We start from the raw sequence: 20,417 nt of genomic DNA on the forward strand, positions 1-20,417 counted from the left end.
ACAAATCACAGAGGAAATTATAGCGTACAGCAATTACTTTTTTAGTAGCTATTTTCTCAAAAATATTACTCTTCATTTTTTTGTGCAGAATACTTAAAAAACATCTACATTTATCTAGCTATCCAAAAAGGCACAAACACACAAAAATCCGCAAAACGAGACTTGTAACTAATAATAAAAGTTTATACGTGTACCTAGACGACTTGTAAAGAAAAGATCTTGAAATTCGATTATCTTCAAACGGGTTAACTTTTGCCCAGTGTATCTCATGGTCAAATTTGTCCGTATTGACCTATACTATCACCTCATGAAAGGATGCGGTCTACTTACCAGTAACCCTGTATACATACATACTGTTATTGGAGAAAAATAAATTAGTTTATAATAAAAATATATTAGTTTCGAAATACCAAATTACGAATCTTGAAACACTCTAACGTAATTCTTACGATTCAGCCGGGACCAGCATGTCTGTAGAAGTAACTGAATTATTCGCTCATAACGCACTTGAAGTAGGTAAGCACTTTTGGCTGGCAACTTTATATCTTGGCAGCCGAAAACTAGACGGTTGTTTACCAAACGATGCATGGAACACCACTTTTCAGTTTCTTGACATTTGTTCCGCTTTGTAAAACGTCCATAAATTATAAAACGCCACTTCGTCTCGCTCACGTGACGGAGGCTATTAACATAAGCTTGAACTTTAAAGTTTAAGATGACATGCAAGAATTGCGATAGATTATCCTAATACGTGATAGACTAAAGCACTATTCTTAGTATTCTTAACAATATAGCAAACAAATTATTTAAGCAAACTACATTTGTCGAAAGTAATCAATCAATTCCAAGTTATCAATGACGGACCCTTTTCTAATCGGATTGACAATAGACTTTCGGTGAGGGCAAAAACATACTGCTATTGATAGTAACCTAGTTACATTACAATAACGTATTTAACCTCCCAATTACCAGAACATTCTTCCAGAATTTTCGTCTCCACTATCAAAAGTAGACGCTGCAGAAATATGCATACCAGTCCCCTTATCTAAAAGTATAAGAAGAGCAAACAATGCATAACAAGGCTTATCTATAACTTCATAACTTTCTCTGACATTAAGCCGTCGGCCGTTCACTGCAGATAACCAAGTCTTTGTGTCTGCACTCTACACTTGCATTTTGTAATTCGATAGTCCCGTATAGGAGTGCATTCAGGATTAGTAAGTACATCAGACATTCTTGCGAGCTGTTTAATTTGAATATCAGATTTGTAAAAGGCCCTTTATTTTGTTGGAGACGCAACTGTTTTATTTAGTTAAGAAACAGCTTACATAGTACCAACTTTTTTATTTGACTCCTAATACCTACTAATATACTTGAATCTTTAGTTGAACAATTAAGTAAATAATTTCATTGTATTGACCATCTTGCTCATTTAAAAAAGGTCTCTAAAGAACGACCGCCTTGACTAACAGACAGAAAGCTATACTGTAGAAGATGCCAATATATCTACAACTTAGCAACCAAACAATAAATTAAAGCTATCACTATTCCTAACAACAATAGCAAATATTTCAATACTGCAGCATTAGACACGCCATCAATATTGATTACTATCAATTTTCAATCGACTTGTCTCAAGAGCCTTAACGCCAGACGTCAGGGGCGCGATTCTACTAATTTTACTTAGGTAAGCGACATACGACTCACATCCGACTGAGATCCAATCACGACTCGCGAAGCGTATGTGGCATTCCGCAATTTTTTTTTTTCTTTAAAAAAACGTTTTTATCTGTTTCTGTCATTCAATTATGAATCATATTGTCTGCAAATTATTTACGATTGCAATATATTGTAGAGCAAACTACCGTATAGACCAAATGGCAGACCAATCGCAAACCAATCGAATGTCGTTGGAATACGATTGGTCTTATATTAGAAGCAGCACTGCGATTCAATTTCTATTCAATTTTAACATTATTAACTTAGCAGAATCGGGCTTCGGTAAGGCACGCCCGCAGCAGATAACTCGCCATATTAGGTGCGCGCACGCAACCAGCCAACGCAACATTCATTCATGGTTTTTTGTACCGACTACATAGTACGAGTACTGTTTTTGTTCGCTTTTGATTTTAATCTTGATGTATGCCAGTAGTGTCGGTGTTATGAAATTGTAACTGTTTTGTGTTTGTCACGTATTTACTGGTCCATATTATACTCTTGTGACATACATACATATGTCTTGCTTTCTGTTTGTTCATATCAAATCTTGCAAGCTTCCTACTTAATTCCACGTAGGTATGTCTGTCTACATGGCTCACCTAAATGGTGACGATTTTTGAGTTCCAATAGGTGTTAGTTGTTCCTCCTTCTACATAATCGTTATCAAACCAGACGAACTCTAATTTTTGAAAAAGCTTTTATCCTAAACCTTCCACTATCTCCCACTTAGCAATAAAACCAGCTTAACGAACAGAACCCATTCCAGAAATGACTCCAATCTTTTTACCTTCGTGACTTTTACAAATCACCCCTGTTCACCAGGGGTGCGTCGGAAAGGGCGCGGTATTTCCACCCCTGACGAGACAGCCTTGAGTCTGATTGTGTTTGTCCAAGATGATTATGTGGCCGTCGGGGCTAAATGGCTGCGGAATCGTATTGGGTGAGGGTTGTTTGTTGAGTGTTCAATTCGGAAATGATGCTAGATTGAGTTGGGAAAGCATTGCGGATACTTAGAGAGATGTTTACCGGTTGTATTCTATTTTATTTAAAAAACAGTATTCGATGTATTCGAAGTCTTCAAAAATCGACTGTATACTTGCCACAGTAATAAACACGTTTAGTAAATAAAGCTTTTTTTTTTATCGTCCCACTGCTGGGCACAGGCCTCTTCTCACATGGAGAAGTAAATAAAGGGTAACGTCAAAATGTTTTGCTTAAATAAACGTGGGAGCCGATTTGAAAACACGAACTAAAACATCTTCCAGACCGTCCTATGCATCATACAAGGAAAATAAACAGAGTCTGCTCATTTATGCCTAAACATGTATTCCCAGAACCAGATAGGCATACAGTACCAGGTATAACATATCGACGCGAGTCACTGGGTCAAGGTGAAGCCGAGATGTTAGCTCTGGCGGGGCACTAGCTAATCTAGGTGTACATTTTCAGTGTTTACAATTCCAAAAGAAAGACAATATTCTGCTATACTTACTTTTGGCATCGATATCCCCTAAACTGATCATTCCACTTTTCGAGTCATCAATCCAATTGGAGACCCATTGAAGATCCGATTGGTTACACACACTTTAGCAAATATAAGTACGCCGGAAACCTTTTGTGCATAGGTATCTACTTATGGAAGAAATAGAGGTGACGCATAACCATCATCCAATGATGAATGGACAACGATGCAACATTGATGCAGATGCTACATTAAGTGGTTTTGCAATATGTCGACTCTAAATTGCCAATAAGTTATGTTATGAAGCATCGAATGGCTGATGTAATGTCAACAACTCTTAGATCCCGTGTGAACTAGGCGTTTGAATCAAGCGAAAGTCTAGAGTTTGTAAGTATCAATATACTATTGGATGGAAGTATTATTGCAGTGCTTTTGAAGGCTACATTTTACTGTCTTGGAACTTATCGTGCGTTCTAGTTTTAATTAAGTTAAATCTCTTGCTGGCACAATTATTGTTCTTGTTATTTTCCTCTGTTAATCAGTTGAAAATGTGTCAATCATTATTGACCTCATTGGATTGGTGGTTCTGTGGGTTTGGTGTTGACGACCGCCTCCAATTTTCGTTCCGTGTAGTACATGCTCTTGAAGATTGGGTTTTGCTAATGCAACATTTAACTAGAGATGGGTAACTCAGGAGTGATAGATAAAAAAGATATGTATCTTTCCGTTCTTATCACTCACTCTTTGTATCAGTTCAAATCCGAATGTATCAGTGTATCTTTAACAACTCATTCAATCCGTCGTCCGTTTGTATCTGTGTTTCACTCGCACACACAGCGTTGAGCGGCTGGCGTCACGGTTTCTCATCGGAAAGTCCAGACATCTCTTTCGCACTTCCCTACTTAGAATACTGTCTCACTTTCTCGATACCGAGAATAAGTGTTTGACCATTATTTTTATTTATTTATTCGATTTACACGGCTTTAACAGCCAATTACATAAATCGTAAACTTAAATTCAAAATGAAAAATAGAAACTTAAAAATAAAAAAAAATAAACTTAAAAATATTATAAACTGATATACGAATCTATCTATCCTAAACGAATCTATCACTCTTAGTTCGTACTGATTTAGTGATACATTGGATTGAATTGAACGAAGCGAGTCACTCTGAGCAACAGTACAATGTCACTCGCGGATTCGAAAGGATATAGAGATACAAAAGAGTGATACATATCCCAGTGATCAAATGATACATATCAATCTTTTCTTTTCAATGATACGTTTTTCCCATGTCTACATTTAACCAAGATGAACTGCCAACGACACTTCTCAATGCAAATGTCCGTAAAACCCTCCCACACACATGAATATGGCAAATAATAAAATCTAAGTTCGAGCGGTGTCGTAATATTCTCTCCAATAAGTCCACGGCCACTACCACGCGTGGGCGTCGACCATATGGTGAGTTTTACCGGTGACAGCTACGCTATTATAAAATTGAACTAAGATAATTTCTTCACGGCGTTTTCACTTATTGATTTTGCAGAATTTAAGTTTCTTTAGAGCCATTTCTCGGCATGATGCCAGTTAGCTGCTTGAAGGGTGTTGCGCTTGACAAAACAGCTTTCATTGCAAAAAGGCGAGTCTAAAATCAATTATGAAGATATTCAGACTTCCTTTGAAGATGAACTAGCTAAATACGAGAACTCAAACTGTCAAACTTTTTGATTATAATCTACCTTTATTCTTCTCCATTGCTTTAACCTGTAAGTTTTTCATGCAGACATTTGGGAGGTCTAGATTATTTTAAACTACTTTTTATATAATCCTCACGCGCAATTCTCCGAAACGAGGGTCGCTGGATAGCGTAATTTAATACCAGACCGAACCAATCCGAAAAGGATTAGGTTGTTCGAGAGATATGCCAGTATCCAATTTAATCGGATCTATTTAGCTTTCACAACGGAACAATGAAAACTTTATGATTTAAAAATATGTATATCCAGTTCTAAATCAATCAAAGAAAGCTTATGCTATGAATTATGGTGATGTACGATTATGTTAAGTGTTTCCGACCGAAGAATTTCGAAGTACCTAAAGCTGTGTCTACGCTAGACGAACCGAGCACAAGCGGAGCACGAGCCGAACACAATTCGTCTTGTGTGGACCAACTTACAAGCCTCTAACGAGAGCGCTGCGAGCTCGGCTGCGTTCCGCCTGTTGTCGGTTTTGCCCTTGTAAAAATTACGACGCCCTTTATAAAAAGAGCTTGGTTGGCTGCAACAGCGGCGGCTACTGCAATATTATTAATATCGTCCATATTCGCCAAGACCCGCGAACTCACTGCGGAAAACTACGTTCGAGAACAGTGATCGTTGTAGGTTCGTTGTACGTCCACCCTTGACGCCGCGAACGACGGCTCCGCTTGTGCTTCGCTCGTGCTCGCTTCGTCTAGCGTAGACCCGCCTTAACAAAACTTGTGAAAGGTTTATATTTTTATTGATTGACGTCTAACAAACTGAAAATTGTTTGATACACGAACGCTGTCACTGTGCTTTGAAGTGTAATATTGGAAGCAATGGGTCATATAGAAATATTCATTAAAGGTACTAGATCCAAAGAATAGTTTGATAAAATGACCGCTTTCACTTGTAATACTTTATTGAAATTGGATTATAAATTAGTAGGCATTACAAGTAGGTATAACCAGTGGGCATGATAAACATTTGGTTGGAGCATCGAGCGTAACAAACATGTTGAACATAGAGATTTACTCACTAAACCAATGAATAAACCACAAAATACAACGATATACGGACAGCGACCTATTTGTATTGGTAACTTGACAAACTATTTGTATTGGATAATGACAAAGACGTAATTTTTATCCATAGTAAGAATGAATAACAAAGAACATAGGTTACAAAATACATATTTGTTATGGTATGTAATAAATGCACAGCATCGTATTTAACTAAAATATTTCATCAACCGGAACCCAAAAAGTGTTTTGCAAAAAATTACAAAAAACTTGACACTTAAACAAGACAATAACGATCATTAAACAGACAAAAGGGACGATACCTCAATTACCAAGAAAAATGTACATACACATCAAACCAGTCTTAAATGCACTGACCAATTACTAACGACAGATGCAAGCAACATCTTGCGAGCGACGCTGCAGTTTCGACGAGGTCATACAAATTAATCGTGAGCACTTTACTGAAGGAAATCAATAAACTCTTGAAGCAAATGAGGAAATCCCGGAGACGGAGATTGTCTCGGATAAGAGCTAGTGATTGGACGATTGAACAAATCGAAATAGTATTCCCGAGACAGAACAATGTACAAAATCTTTTGTGCTATTTGTTGTGAAGATCCGACAACCTTTTTTTTAGATGGAAAATCATCAAGAACCCTCCCGCAAAGACTGCAACGGAAAGGAAAGCCAACTCCAAACCATGATCCTTCTGAATCCTTTTATGTAGGGCCGTACGCTGTCGATCTACACTACCGTGTACAATATGTAACTTTTAAATAGGAAAATATGAAACTAGTAAGTTAAGAAATAACGATACATTTGTAAAGTGCTGTAGAGGTAAGGTGGTCCTTCTAATATTTGAGTCGGATTGTAAATGTGCAAATCTTTTAGCGTAAGCAAATACAAAGCTGTCACTTTTATGGAGCTCTTAATCTAGGCGGATTATTTTCTTATATTTTTATGGGGGTTATTGGCATTCGAATAATAGTTTATAACTCACTCACTGTACGATTTTATTATCTTACTGTTTCTAGTTAATGTATTCCATTCAGTTCTTGGGTCCTCCTAATAGGCGACATGCTGTTAGCTGTTACCATTAATGGCGTATAGCCATAAAGTAGGCCATAAGTTTATGCAAAACTCTCCATATTGACAGATCGAGATGAGATCGAACCACCCTCACTTCAAAATTCTTGTGAGATCGTCACAAAAACTGTGTGGCGAAAAGGGAACAAGGAACAAGTTACAAATTACAAGAAACGGTTAACAAAATCTAAACAGTTGACTTCCTGCCAGTCGACCAATAACTTTGATATGACGTCATCATTATTATTGAAACAAGTTTGTCGAAGCATTCTCAAGTGCCTCGTCTCAGTCGTCTCATCTCAAGTATTTAAAACGTCGCTTAGCAATTGTTCGGACGTGTTACTACGTTAATCTTTTCGTGTAAACTTACTATACATTATACGTTTCATTTAATTCAGACCCATAAGTAGTTTGCAATAAGACTTCGAAATCAACACAGTGATCAATATACCAATTTATTGAATAAAAAATTGCAAAACGCGAAAGGAGTTTGGCTCTAACTAGAACTTCTTCGCGATCACCAATAACATTCGTAATTGGAACTAAACGCAAGAAGGAATTGTCTGGAATTGTCACATTGTCAGATAAATGACAGCATCAACTTATGTTGACACTTGAAACCAGAGTTCTATTTCTCCGAAATGATTAAAGTAATGGAGCCTAAGAAGCAGATATACACACAAAAAGAGAAGAAAGTATTTCTAGAAATATTGAAGAGTTATTCTAAAGTTGTTGAAAGTAAACACGGCCACAGTTCGGCTCTGAAAGCTAAGAACTTAGCTTGGCAAAAAATAGCTGCCGAGTTCAACTCGAACCCACATACTGAATTGCATGTAAGTATTTATTTGCATATTATACCTACATAAATCAAGTTTCTAATTTAGTGAACTGATAGAATCTCGCGTTTTTGACATTCTCAAGTCTCAGAGACACGATACTAGTTTTATTGTTGCACTTTATCAGATTTCAATTCATTTATCTAATCTGATCTTAGAAGTTTATCCTTTTACCATTAACTCATTAAACCTCCTTGTAGAGAACACCACAACAACTTCGAAGATTATGGCTGAACATAAAACATCGCCAGCGAGGAGAACTCGCCAAAAAACAGCATCACATACCCATTGGAGCCGTGGGTGAACTATCCAAAAACAACGTGTTGCAGATAGCACATGCACTTATAACTGGTATTGATAGTTCTGCAGACTCCGATCTTGTTATAGGTAAAGAAAGACCTTTTAATGCAGTTACAGATTATGTTAATTCTGGAGATTTAACGCCTTTCCACCCCATTATGTTTGATCATAACACTAAATCCCATTTTACTTGCAGAAAAATTAACAGACAATGACCCTCTTCAATCAGTTCAATCAGAATCAAGTCTGTTTTTGAGTGAGGACTCTCAAAATACTTCCGAACAAGAAGCTTCAGCATTGAGGACTGTGAAAATGGAACCCATGTCACCAATCAGTGGCACATACAATGCGGACGCTATTTCAACGCCTGTAGTTAGTCAAAATCCACCAGATGCACCCAATAATGTAGAGAATGATAATTGTCTCAATCAAGACAAAAATGCTCTGCAGCAAAGTATGGAACTTCAGCAGTTGGAGATTGAGCTCCTAAGAGAGAAAGTAAAGGCTCAAAGGCAAGATAATAAGAACAAGGAAGCCCATAATGCAGTGATACATGATTTGGAAATTCAGATTTTAAAAGAAAAACTAAGAGAGGCTAAGGCGAAAGCTGACTTGGCAGAGTTGAACTTGAAGAGACAAAAATATCGAGACGGTAATTTAATTTTCCTTTATTTATTTTCTACAATTTATTTTTTTATATCCAATATTTCATTATATTATTAATATTTTCCAGATTGAAACTGGAAATTACAGTGAGGCTGGGTAATAATATTTTAAGATAGAAGTAGTTATAACTCAATATCTGATACGTTTTTCTTTGTATATACATTTTAAAATAAAATCTTAATACCTTTAAATTAAATGTTTTATGTGATTAAAAATACCTATGTCATAAACAATCAATACTTTTACAAAGCTCAACAAAAAAATAACAACAAAACGGTTACGAAATGGTTCCCGGTTGATTCCAAATTTAAATTTAGGCGCAAACACGCGCTAAAACTATAACAAACGGCCAGTGAGTCAGCGTTCAAACATAGAATATTTGATTTTAATATCACCTGGCAACATTATCGCTGCACAATGTTTACGAGATCCAATTTTTTTGAACACAAGATTTCTTTCAAGGAAATCGATTTTTTAAATTTTGTTACACACGATTCGTGTGTTGGAGATTTTTTTTTCTTAACCTATAATTGTCCCACTGCTGGGCAAAGGCCTCCCCATTTTGCCTCCACACCTCTCGATCTTTTGAGTCTTCCCACCAATCAGAGTTGTTGGAAGAGATATATCAATTATTTTATTGATGGAGACAAGTCGAAGATAATCATTGAAGAACATAGAATTTAGAATCAACATTTGTCTATTTGTGTTAAGTCTGCATTGACCGGGTGACTACAAAACGTGTAAAACGAATGGTTGCTTTCCATGATGTTTATGTATTGAGGAAAACTCCTTACAATTCAATCAGTGTAAGGCATATGATGAGGGCAACTCCATTTTCATTCGACTTATCAAAGAATCTTATCGAATTGACATGGGTCTTTTGATACATTTCTTCATTTTAAGCTTGTTCCATTGTCCTCTACAAAAGAACTCGTCCCTGCTTGTTCCATTACCAGGGATGGTGGACCTTTATTGACTTTCATGCCAACATACTGTAATAACTGAACGTTTTCAAAAAATATGTCATCATTACGCTCGAGTTTCTAACATTGTAGGCTCTATTTTATCCCGTGTGATAAGTAGTTCCCTCATGAGGTGGTTAAAACGCGAAAAACATATAGGTTGTATCTACTAACAGAATTTCAATTGCAATAATTTTGTCTCAAAATAAAGTCAAAGTCAGCTCATAAAGTCAGTCAGTCAAAGTGCTTAAATTATTTTGCAGCGAGCCAATATTGGTAAGATTGCTATTGGTTCGCCATCCCTGTTCTATACCTAGCTATAAAGAAGTGCATATTTCGCGAAGCCAGACAGCGAAAAGCAAAAAGGTTGCAAACGAACTGGGAGTCAGCCTGCAGTTTATTTATAGATGCGGGAACGTACGGGATGAATACTTAATGTACTCCACTTGCAACACTAACTATGGACTTTACTGCAGTTTAATGCTTGTTTTTTGGCACTGGATTACAAAGTTCTTCTTTGAAAGGAAAAGGAAAGATCCCGAACATGTATTTGTATGTAATCCAGATTTTGACATGAAATAATTTAAACGATAACCATAAGCTCCCGTGGGGAAGATAACATAAAATGTAGAGGCATCTTTCACCGTAAGTTAAACCAGCTTAATAGCAATAGCTTAAAGCTAGAAACATGGTATGGTATTACAAGATGTTACAGTAGGTATCTTTTTTATGTTTCACATGTCTCGCCGTTTAAGCAGTATGCAAATTTTAATATGACTAGTATCATAATGTGGAATTACGATTAAGATTATTGAAGCTTATTTTTCAAAATGTAGACTAACCCAAGCAAGTCTTTTTTGTATTTTGGTATTTGTGATTAACAGCTGAAAACTTCCCAGATTTGCACAGAACAATAGGGAATTGTTACTTCATAAATTCCAGGCCAGCCGAGTAATTTATACGGCTCTGGCTTTTACCAACCAGAGTTACTTGTAATGCTAAACAAAGCATAATATGCAAGTAGTAAATTGTGCGCTCTCAATACTGCAACAGCCCAAGATCGAATAATTTATAGCGACGCCGGCGCCTCTATTTCAAAACTCTTTGCTATTTTTGTAGATTGAAGTGTGTTTGGAGTTTACGATTTGAAAAATCTCGCTATATTTCTCCGCTTTGAAATTGCAGACTGTTTATAGCCTCATTTGTACTGTTGCAATCCGAGGGGAAATGTAGTAAACATTTTTACATGCAATTTGGCGAATATTTCCTTTGCTTTTCAGTCATTAATATTAGACTACTCTGTCTTTCTAAACGGTCCCAACAGCACAAACAGGTATTCCGAACTCCATAATCGCAACAAAAGAAAAACAAACAGACCAATTAAAAGCACAATAAAAGAAGTTCAGGGAATCTATTCTCGTGGTGGACTCTATACTACCAGGGCGACCTTGGCGTGACCATTAGTTCGGTAGGGCCGAGCCCCGCAGTCCCATGGCAGAAAATAGCTGCGGATACGGGCGAGGTTACACACCTGCCCTAATTACTGCATCACGAGGCTGCCCAGAATATTATGGGAGCTTTCAACTTTTGAGTTTGTCAACTGTGGTAAAAAGCCCTAGGGGAAGACAGACTTATTGTAGTTTCTAGGATACCGTAGATGAAATTATCTGCTAGTCTGGGAAGCAAATGTCGTGATCACGTGAAATAAGAGATACAGGAGTATTGTGAGAGGATTAAGCAGATGAACGGAATACTGTAGGATTCAGAAAAATGTAGATGCTTCATAGATTAAGCGATCATGTGTTGTAATTTTGGTTAGAAGTGAAAAAAATTTAAAACATCGAATCAGTGTTACAAGTAATGCTTTGGAAAAAAGTTCAAACAGATATAATATTTTGAACTGTCAGGCCATTCAGCATTTTCAGAAAATCAAATAACTGATATACTAAAAGAGAAACGATAATACCTGAATAATTTAGAAAGGCTAGTCGACCACACGTAAAAGTACGCTATGGCACGCAAGAATAATTAAGTATATTTTATATGACAATTAAAATATTTCCCAAGCTCGCTGCCTTCGTGTCGTGAAAGCTTAGCCTTATTAGGCTTTACCGATTGTGGCTAGATACAGTCATAAATGTACATGATTTATGTTCTAGTTCTCTTTTGAGGTTAAAGGCCTTAACGAACTCATTAATTATTACCAAAGGACCAATTTACTTTTTTGTGACGTGACAATCATGTTTTTGGCATAGACATAATATTAGTAAACAGGACTGCGCATATAAACCCAAAAAACGAGCCGAGTGAAACAGTTAGTACGGAGGCTGTCTGTCCCTTTCTAATAGGGTGACTATGAGATTAAGCTATGTGAGACAAATCCGAATTTGCTAAGATTATTAAACACAGATTAGTATTGAAGTTTTAACTTACGCAGTTTGTGACCTTAAGATACTAATAAAGGCTTTTAATAATTAGCGGAAATTAGCAGTATAAAAGCAGGAAGATTCGAAGTGAAGACTGTTTTTTTTGTATTTCTACTTCATATATAGACTGCTGAGCCATTTATGTCGCCTTTCTTCATTTTTTGGGAAGCTATAACAATAGTACAACAGTTTTAAAATCCATCACCCATATTTTGACTCGTTACAAGAATTCATGGGCACCCTAGTTGTTTGGTTTACGAAAATGTTATTATTAGCTAACCTGTGGAACGATATATTGCAACCACCATAGGATTCACTTTTGCAAGTAGAAACGCAACACTTTTTCACCATTTTAATAGTTTAAATTGATTTAATACAAAAAAATATAAACAAAATTTTAAATGCTGATTACGCGCCAAGAATGTTCAGGGTTACCGCTAGAAAATAAAAAAAAGCAAAATAAAAATTTATGTTGTTTATGTTTTAATAATAAATACGAATAAATTAATGCGATTGTTATTAATTTGTTGACTTACAATTGTTAAAATAAGATAAAAATATAAGTGATTAAATTGTTTTTGGGAAGACAAAACTTTTGATCACAACATTTTTTTATGCTGGCAAGGTGTTAGAAAGAGACAAACAGCCTCCGTTCGAACTATCCCTCTCGGCTCGGATTTGCCTCTGTGTATTATGCAACCAATTTAGTACCTTATTGCGTTAGAATAGAGTTCATTTTCGTAAATATATATTTTGAGCGTGCTGTTATACCCTTCCAATGCACCCCTTCTGGCTGACCCAACAGCTTATGCTGCAATTCCATCAGAATGCTGACACATTACTCCTCATGCATCCATCCCACTCATCCTCAGTCGTCTTCAAGCCTCCATCCCGTGCACTTGCCTATTGCACTCGCGATAATATTGTAATAATTGAAATAAATTGTGTTGGTGTAATTTCAGTAAAAGTGTTTCCTTTTTTTTAAAAAGAGTTTCCTAGACCGGTTTCTAACATTGGTGGCAGCTGAAAAGGGATTGAAAATTCCCGGTTCCCTCCGTAAATCAATAAAATCTAGTGCAGTGAGTGCAGTGAATGCATAAGTTCCACGAAGCGACTCGCATCATCCAGGTGTATACCGTACACCATACCGGTGAACCTCATAACCGGTCCACTGTGCAGTAAGTGGCAAAGAGCAGGGACGCAAGTAGCGTCTCCCGCCTCCAGATCCAGCACCGACCCGGTACAAGGTCAACCCCGGTTCCAGTATCCAGAACTCCAGTTCCAGTTCCCGCATAAATATGAAAAACACATGTTTAGTGCTCCTGTGAGTTTTGTGATAATTTCTTATAATATTTACAAGTGCTTAAACCAAAGTTCCATCAAACTTTCTTGGGACGGCTTATCTCATAACCGCAACATTGTAACAAGATTACAAGTATTCCGTCTAGACACTGATTCGACGCAGTTCCAGTGCACAGCGATAAGAACAGTTCTACGAAATATTTCGCCGTGTAAACTTTTAAGCTATACTAATTTTATTTCCAGGGTTTGCTTGTTACAATTGTATGTTTGTATTATTTTAATTAATATGTCTCAAAGTTCCAAGAACGTCAAGGAAGAGCCAAAGGAAGGCTTAACCTTAAACGTTATCCTAAAATTCAATAAAACCTTTTGATGGTAGCCGAGAAAAACTTAACGCTTTTATAAATAATTGCGATAATGCGATTTCATTATCCGCCCCTAATCAACAAGACATCGTATTCAAATATATCATCAGCCAGCTAGACGGTAAAGCCGAAATAGCATGCTCAATAAAAGAGTTCGAAACTTGGCCCTCACTTAGGGATTTCCTGCAAAACCAATTCGGAGAGCGAAAACACTACGCTCATCTTTTAATAGAACTTCAAGATTGTAGACAGGGCGCACAAGAAAATGTTAGCCAATTTTCACTTAGGGTTGAAACATGCCTATCCCAACTTCTGACAGAAATCGCGGTTACCAATCACAAGAAAAGTGAAATTGCTGGTAGAGTAGCGGCTATGGAGGATCTAGCTCTTCACACTTTCACTATGGGCCTCACTCCTCGTATCGCGAATATAGTCAGATGCAGAGACCCTAAGAATCTTAACGATGCCATCAATTGTGCTCTTTCAGAAGAAAAGTTACAACAATACTCATATAAACAGAGTACGGTCGCGAAAACTTCACGTAATAATGATATAAACGCTAAACCTAATAGAACTAGTAACTTTTATAATAATAATCAAACTCAAAAACCTTATTCCAGTCAAGCAGCTTCAAAAGATCCGTTCTGCCGATATTGCAAAAAGGCAGGCCATCTTTTAGAAAATTGCAGACTCCGCGAGTATAACAACAAAAAATTCAATGTAAATAAACCATCTAATTCTAACACTCAACCAGGCACGTCCTTCAAACCACAAATTAACACCTTAACTGAAACTGAAGGATATGATACTGTCGATAATTATGATTTAAACTAAATAATGTCCCGAATAGTTGTCGCACGGGACAAACCATGATAGACGACACCAATAGCGACACGATGACCCATGGACATGGTAATGATAAGCCCAAAACTCGAGGTCATTCAATTAGAATCAAACAACAGGGTAACCAGCCCCAAATCGTAGATTCTAATAAATTCCTAAAGTCATCTAGAATCAAGCAACAGGGTAACCAGCCCCAAATCGTAGATTCTGTCCGTAATCCTGAAAATAAAGAAAACATTAATAAAACCATATATGAATTCACACAAAACATTTCAAATAAATACTTACCTTACATACAAGTTAAATCCCCTGTGTCTTCTAAAGATCTTTTGCTCCTCGTTGATACCGGTGCATCTATAAGTATTATAAAAACATCAGTTATCAATCATATGCCTGTAATCAATGAATCAATCAAGTTTAAGATCAAAGGCATAGATTCAACCACCGATAGTCCTTTAAGCACATTAGGACAAATTCCTATAACCATGAGTACCCATAATGAAGACCACAGTGACTGTAAATACTTGACTCACATATTCAACTTAATAGATCACTTAACCATACCCTATGATGGCATTATCGGCAACGATTTATTTAATTCCAAGAATGGCCAAGTTAATTATGAAGAAAGCAGGTTATATTTAAAAGACATTCAATTTCAAATGTATTTTAATGAACCTGTCTATACAATAGCAGCGCGTAGCGAAGCTATCATAGAATGTACAGTCGCAAATCCAGAAATTGGAGAGGGATTAGTAATCAACCAACATATATCTAAAAACCTGCTAATAGCCAACTGTGTAGTTAAAGTAAAGAAAAACCACCGTGTTAATATTTCAATTTTAAACACCTTAGAAGAACCCGTAAAAATCAATTCTGACCTTCGATTGCATTTAGAGCCTTTCCAGTTACAAGCTTCAAAATTTATAGGAATCACAGCCGAATCACACACTTTTGAACGTACAGAAGAAGTTCTAAAGGAACTTCGCGTATCCCACCTTAATGCAGAAGAAACCGAGGCACTATACTCAGTCTGTTCCCAATTCTCTGACATCTTCCACTTACCTGATGATAACCTGACCTCAACCGACGCAATAGAACATAAAATTAAAACAACGTCGGATGAACCAATTCATGTAAAAACATATCGATTCCCTGAATGTCATAAAAAGGAAGTTGACTCCCAAATCGATAAAATGTTACGCCAAGGTATCATAAAACCTTCTATGTCTCCATGGTCTTCACCAATTTGGGTGGTACCAAAAAAACTCGACGCATCCGGTCAAAAGAAATGGCGTGTGGTAATCGACTACCGCAAGCTCAATGATATAACCATCGGTGACTCCTATCCTATCCCAAATATAGCAGACATACTAGATCAGCTGGGCAAAAGTAAATACTTTAGCACGCTAGATCTAGCATCCGGATTCCATCAAATTAATATGTCTGCTGATGACGCTCCAAAAACAGCATTTTCTGTCCCAACAGGACATTACGAGTTCACACGTATGCCATTCGGACTCAAAAACGCTCCGTCAACCTTTCAGAGGTTAATGAATTCAGCCTTATCTGGGCTCCAAGGTATTCAATGTTTTGTTTACCTCGACGATATTGTTATATACTCCTACGACCTTGCCTCTCACATTAATAACTTAACAAACGTTTTTGACAGACTGCGCCAATTTAAACTTAAATTACAACCCGACAAGTGCGAGTTCCTAAGAAAGGAAGTTTCATACCTAGGCCATGTCATCACTGACAAAGGTGTGAAACCAAATCCTGCAAAAATAAGTGTGATACTGGATTTCCCCGTACCAAAAGTTCCCAAGGACATTAAGTCATTCCTTGGACTTGTTTCTTATTATCGCAGATTTATTCCAGACTTGTCTAGTATTGCGAAACCTTTAACAAATCTATTAAAAAAGAATGTAGAGTTTGTATGGTCAAATGAACATCAGTTAGCATTTGAAACCCTAAAAAACAAACTCACAACAGCACCACTATTGACATATCCTGACTTCTCACGACCATTCGTTTTAACTTGCGATGCATCTAATTATGCTATTAGCTCCATCCTTTCTCAAGGCGAATTAGGGAAAGATAAACCTATCGCCTACGCATCTCGTACACTTAATAAAAGTGAGTGTAACTACAGCACAACGGAAAAAGAATTACTTGCGATTCTTTTCGGTTGCAAGACATTCCGCCCATATTTATATGGTAGGAAATTCCTGATTGTTACCGACCATCGCCCTTTGCGTTGGCTATTTAATCACTCTGATCCCAGTAGTAAACTCCAAAGATGGAGATTAAAATTGGAGGAATATGAGTATGAAATTGTCTATCAGAAAGGAAAATTAAATAATGCTGCTGATGCGTTATCGCGTTACCCTCCACTTAAATCTGTTAATGCCATAGATCCTATTCCTAGCACTTCAAGGCAAAATGTTAACTCACCTGATTCCGACAAGTCAATAAATTCAGATGATTTAATCCAACTCGAAGATCTCATAGATCCACTTGCTCCACCTGCTAGCTTACCAGAATTAGGTAATCTTGATGACCTCGATAATTCAACTAACCAAAACACACCATCATCAAATCCAACAATACCAATCGACGGCTCAAATTCAAGAAGTCCAAATATCCTAGATGGTAACTACTCAGATTTCCTTAAAACTACCTCAAAAGACTTCAGTTCTAATGCAACTATCATAGAACATAACGAAAGTTTATCTAAAACCGATAAAAATATATTGTCATCCCTACATCCATAGATATGGATGAATCCGTCCCGTATGTTCAAGAAGTTATATCTAATATTCCTAATTTGAGTGAATTTTCCCTATTAGAAAGAACCCTATTCACTTTTCTCAAATACGAATCCGAAAACAAAACGTATTATTTCCTCTTTACTAAAGTCAATCATTTTGATACCTGCACTTATGAAGATATTTACAAAACTCTCAAATCCATAAGAAATGAGCTAATAGTTAGTCTTGCAGATCAAAACAATCCCGAGATAGCCATCTCAGACTTTAGCAACCCCTTTGATTGTCATCAATACCTAAAAGTTTACAATATAATATTATATTTATTTCACAATTCGAAAATAAATGTACATATTTACAAAAATTCCATCATTTATCCGTCATTAAGTGAAATCCCTAAAATCATGAAAGAAAACATGACATGCCCATCGCCGGTCATTTAGGTTCCGCTAGAATGCTAAAACGTATTCAAGAAAAGTATTACTGGAAAAATATGCGATCAGACATAGAAAACTATGTGAAAAAATGTCCGCAATGTCAAACTAACAAAGCCCTTAGGAAAGTTAATCGTGCTCCCATGCAGATTACATCTCTTTCCACTCGTCCTTTTGAACGCGTAGCATTAGATATTGTAGGTCCTCTACCGGAAGCCGGTAACGATAGGTTTAAGTTTATCTTAACACTTCAAGATGACCTTACCAAGTTTTCAACCGCTTATCCAATCACCAACACTACGGCTGAAGAGTCATGTGAATGTCTAGTCCATTTTATCACGCTATTTGGAATACCCAAAACAATTTTAACGGACCAAGGGACTAACTTCACAGCAGAACTGTTTAAACAAACCTGCAGACTGTTAAAAATCAAACAGTTGTGGAGTACCCCTTATCATCCTCAGACCCAAGGCGCTCTTGAAAGGAGTCATTCCACCTTAAAAGAATATTTAAAATCCTATGTAAACGAAGAACAAAATAATTGGCACCGCTTTGTATATACAGCTATGCTTGCCTATAACTCCGCTATCCATTCGACTACTCATTTCTCCCCTTACGAACTCGTGTTCGGAAATAAACCATACATACCAGACTCTGTCTATGAAGAAGCTGCAAGCGTAACTTACCCTGATTATGTCCGTGTGCTACAAAACAGACTCAAATACAGCCGAGCTAAAGCTATAGAACACATACAAAAATCTAAAGAAAGTTCAAAAAACTATTACGACACTCGTTCAAGGCCAATCAAATATAAGGTCGGCGACCTTGTTTATCTGAAAAATCATCTACGGCTTCGAAAAGCTCTTTCACCAATATGGAAAGGCCCGTACAAAATAGTAAAAATACACGGAAATAACACCGCGTCACTCCTAATAAATAGGCGTCATGTCAAACACCATTTTGATGAAATGAAATTGCATACTAGCAACAGCGTATAATATACTATACTATATAATCTAATAACTTACAATCACCTTCCATTCCAGAATTGGTTACATTTACCCGTCCCTGGCATCAAACAGACAAAATTATATCCAACCAGCATTGACAACGCAGGCATATACTTTGATCCTATTGGTTCTCTAAAAACCACTGATGATACATTAGATATTATTATTCCAATAGATATATCTTTTATCCAACCACATCTAGATAACATAAGAGACGTTCTAGGAACTTCAAAATATCTATGTAAACAAAGTAATGCATATTATGAAAGCGAATGTCATTATCTGTTTCAACCATTGTCATCCCGTTATTATGATATAGTAAGAGATTTCGATTCTATATCTCACCTCATGTCCAAATCTAATAAAAGATCAGCTTGGTTTGCTGGAATCGGTTCTGTTATTAAACAACTGTTTGGTAATATGGATGAAGAAGACGCTATAAAATACAGCGATGCCATTAAAACCTTAGAAAATGATCAAACTAAGTTAGCAACTTTGATGAAAGATAGTATATTAGTTACAAAATCTACATTAACGTCTCTGAAAGAAATAATTGACCAAATTAGTTCAAATGAAGCCAGTTTAAACCATGCTATCGATACCTTAAACCAGGATATAATTAACATCACTTTAGCAACAGATAAGCTATTAATGAGATCTAAGATATCAGGATTATCAGATATTTTGGAAAGTACTATGTTAACATTATCATTTAAATTAGAAGATATTATTAGTGCTATTATGTTTAGTAAGTCTAATATATTATACCCATCTATTATTACTCCTAAACAACTCTTTGCAGATCTTGTTGATAATTATAGATTTCTACCTAGTTCTAAGCAATTACCTGTACCCTTAATCTTAGATAACATCCACATCATAGAAAACATATCTGATGTATCCAGCTATTATACAAATAACAAAATAATATTTGTATTACAAATACCTTTAGTGAACGTAAAGGAATTTGATCTATATAACACTATACCTTACCCTATTGAGCTTAATGATGTAAATAGCACACTATACTCAACGATAATACCATCCACGAAATATATAGGTATAACTAAAGATAAGTCATCTTATTGCAAAATAGACTCACTTAGCTCCTGTAAAGTTATAAATACGCAATATTATATCTGTGAAACACCTAGTGTGTATTCCACATCTGCAGTCCCTATATGCGAAAGTGAGATTATTTCTAAAGCATTGACTTCTGTCCCACATATTTGTAACACTAAATTCGTAAACGGTAATTTTGAAACCTTTCATAAACTACGTAGAAACCAATGGATATATGTAATAAGCCAAAATTCAAAACTCACAATAGAATGTAATAATCAAGACTTATCTGAGTTTTCTATCCATGGTACTGGAATATTAACTATACCAGAACATTGTATTGCCTATTGTAAAGATAATAAGTTGATACCTCAACATAGTTTAGTAATTAAAACAAAACCAATA

The 20,417-nt window shown here is 36.4% G+C and overlaps 2 protein-coding genes across 2 annotated transcripts; both read left to right on the forward strand.

Moving 5' to 3' along the window:
* Positions 1-7,654: 7,654 nt before the first annotated feature.
* LOC124642789 (regulatory protein zeste-like) lies at positions 7,655-8,928 on the forward strand. The gene is made up of 3 exons (XM_047181438.1): positions 7,655-7,868; positions 8,072-8,258; positions 8,368-8,928. The coding sequence occupies exons 1-3, from the start codon at positions 7,677-7,679 to the stop codon at positions 8,892-8,894; spliced, it is 906 nt and encodes a 301-aa protein (XP_047037394.1). The 5' UTR covers positions 7,655-7,676; the 3' UTR covers positions 8,895-8,928.
* Positions 8,929-19,050: 10,122 nt separating this feature from the next.
* On the forward strand, positions 19,051-20,414 carry LOC124642689 (the record flags this gene model as incomplete). Its single annotated transcript, XM_047181290.1, has 1 exon — positions 19,051-20,414. A coding segment is annotated over exon 1 (1,116 nt), but the record flags the coding sequence as incomplete, so codon positions are not given.
* Between the last annotated feature and the right edge of the window lie 3 nt (positions 20,415-20,417).

The sequence above is a fragment of the Helicoverpa zea genome, chromosome 25 (genome assembly GCF_022581195.2).
Source record: "Helicoverpa zea isolate HzStark_Cry1AcR chromosome 25, ilHelZeax1.1, whole genome shotgun sequence".
In the NCBI taxonomy this organism is placed as follows: Eukaryota; Metazoa; Arthropoda; class Insecta; order Lepidoptera; family Noctuidae; genus Helicoverpa; species Helicoverpa zea.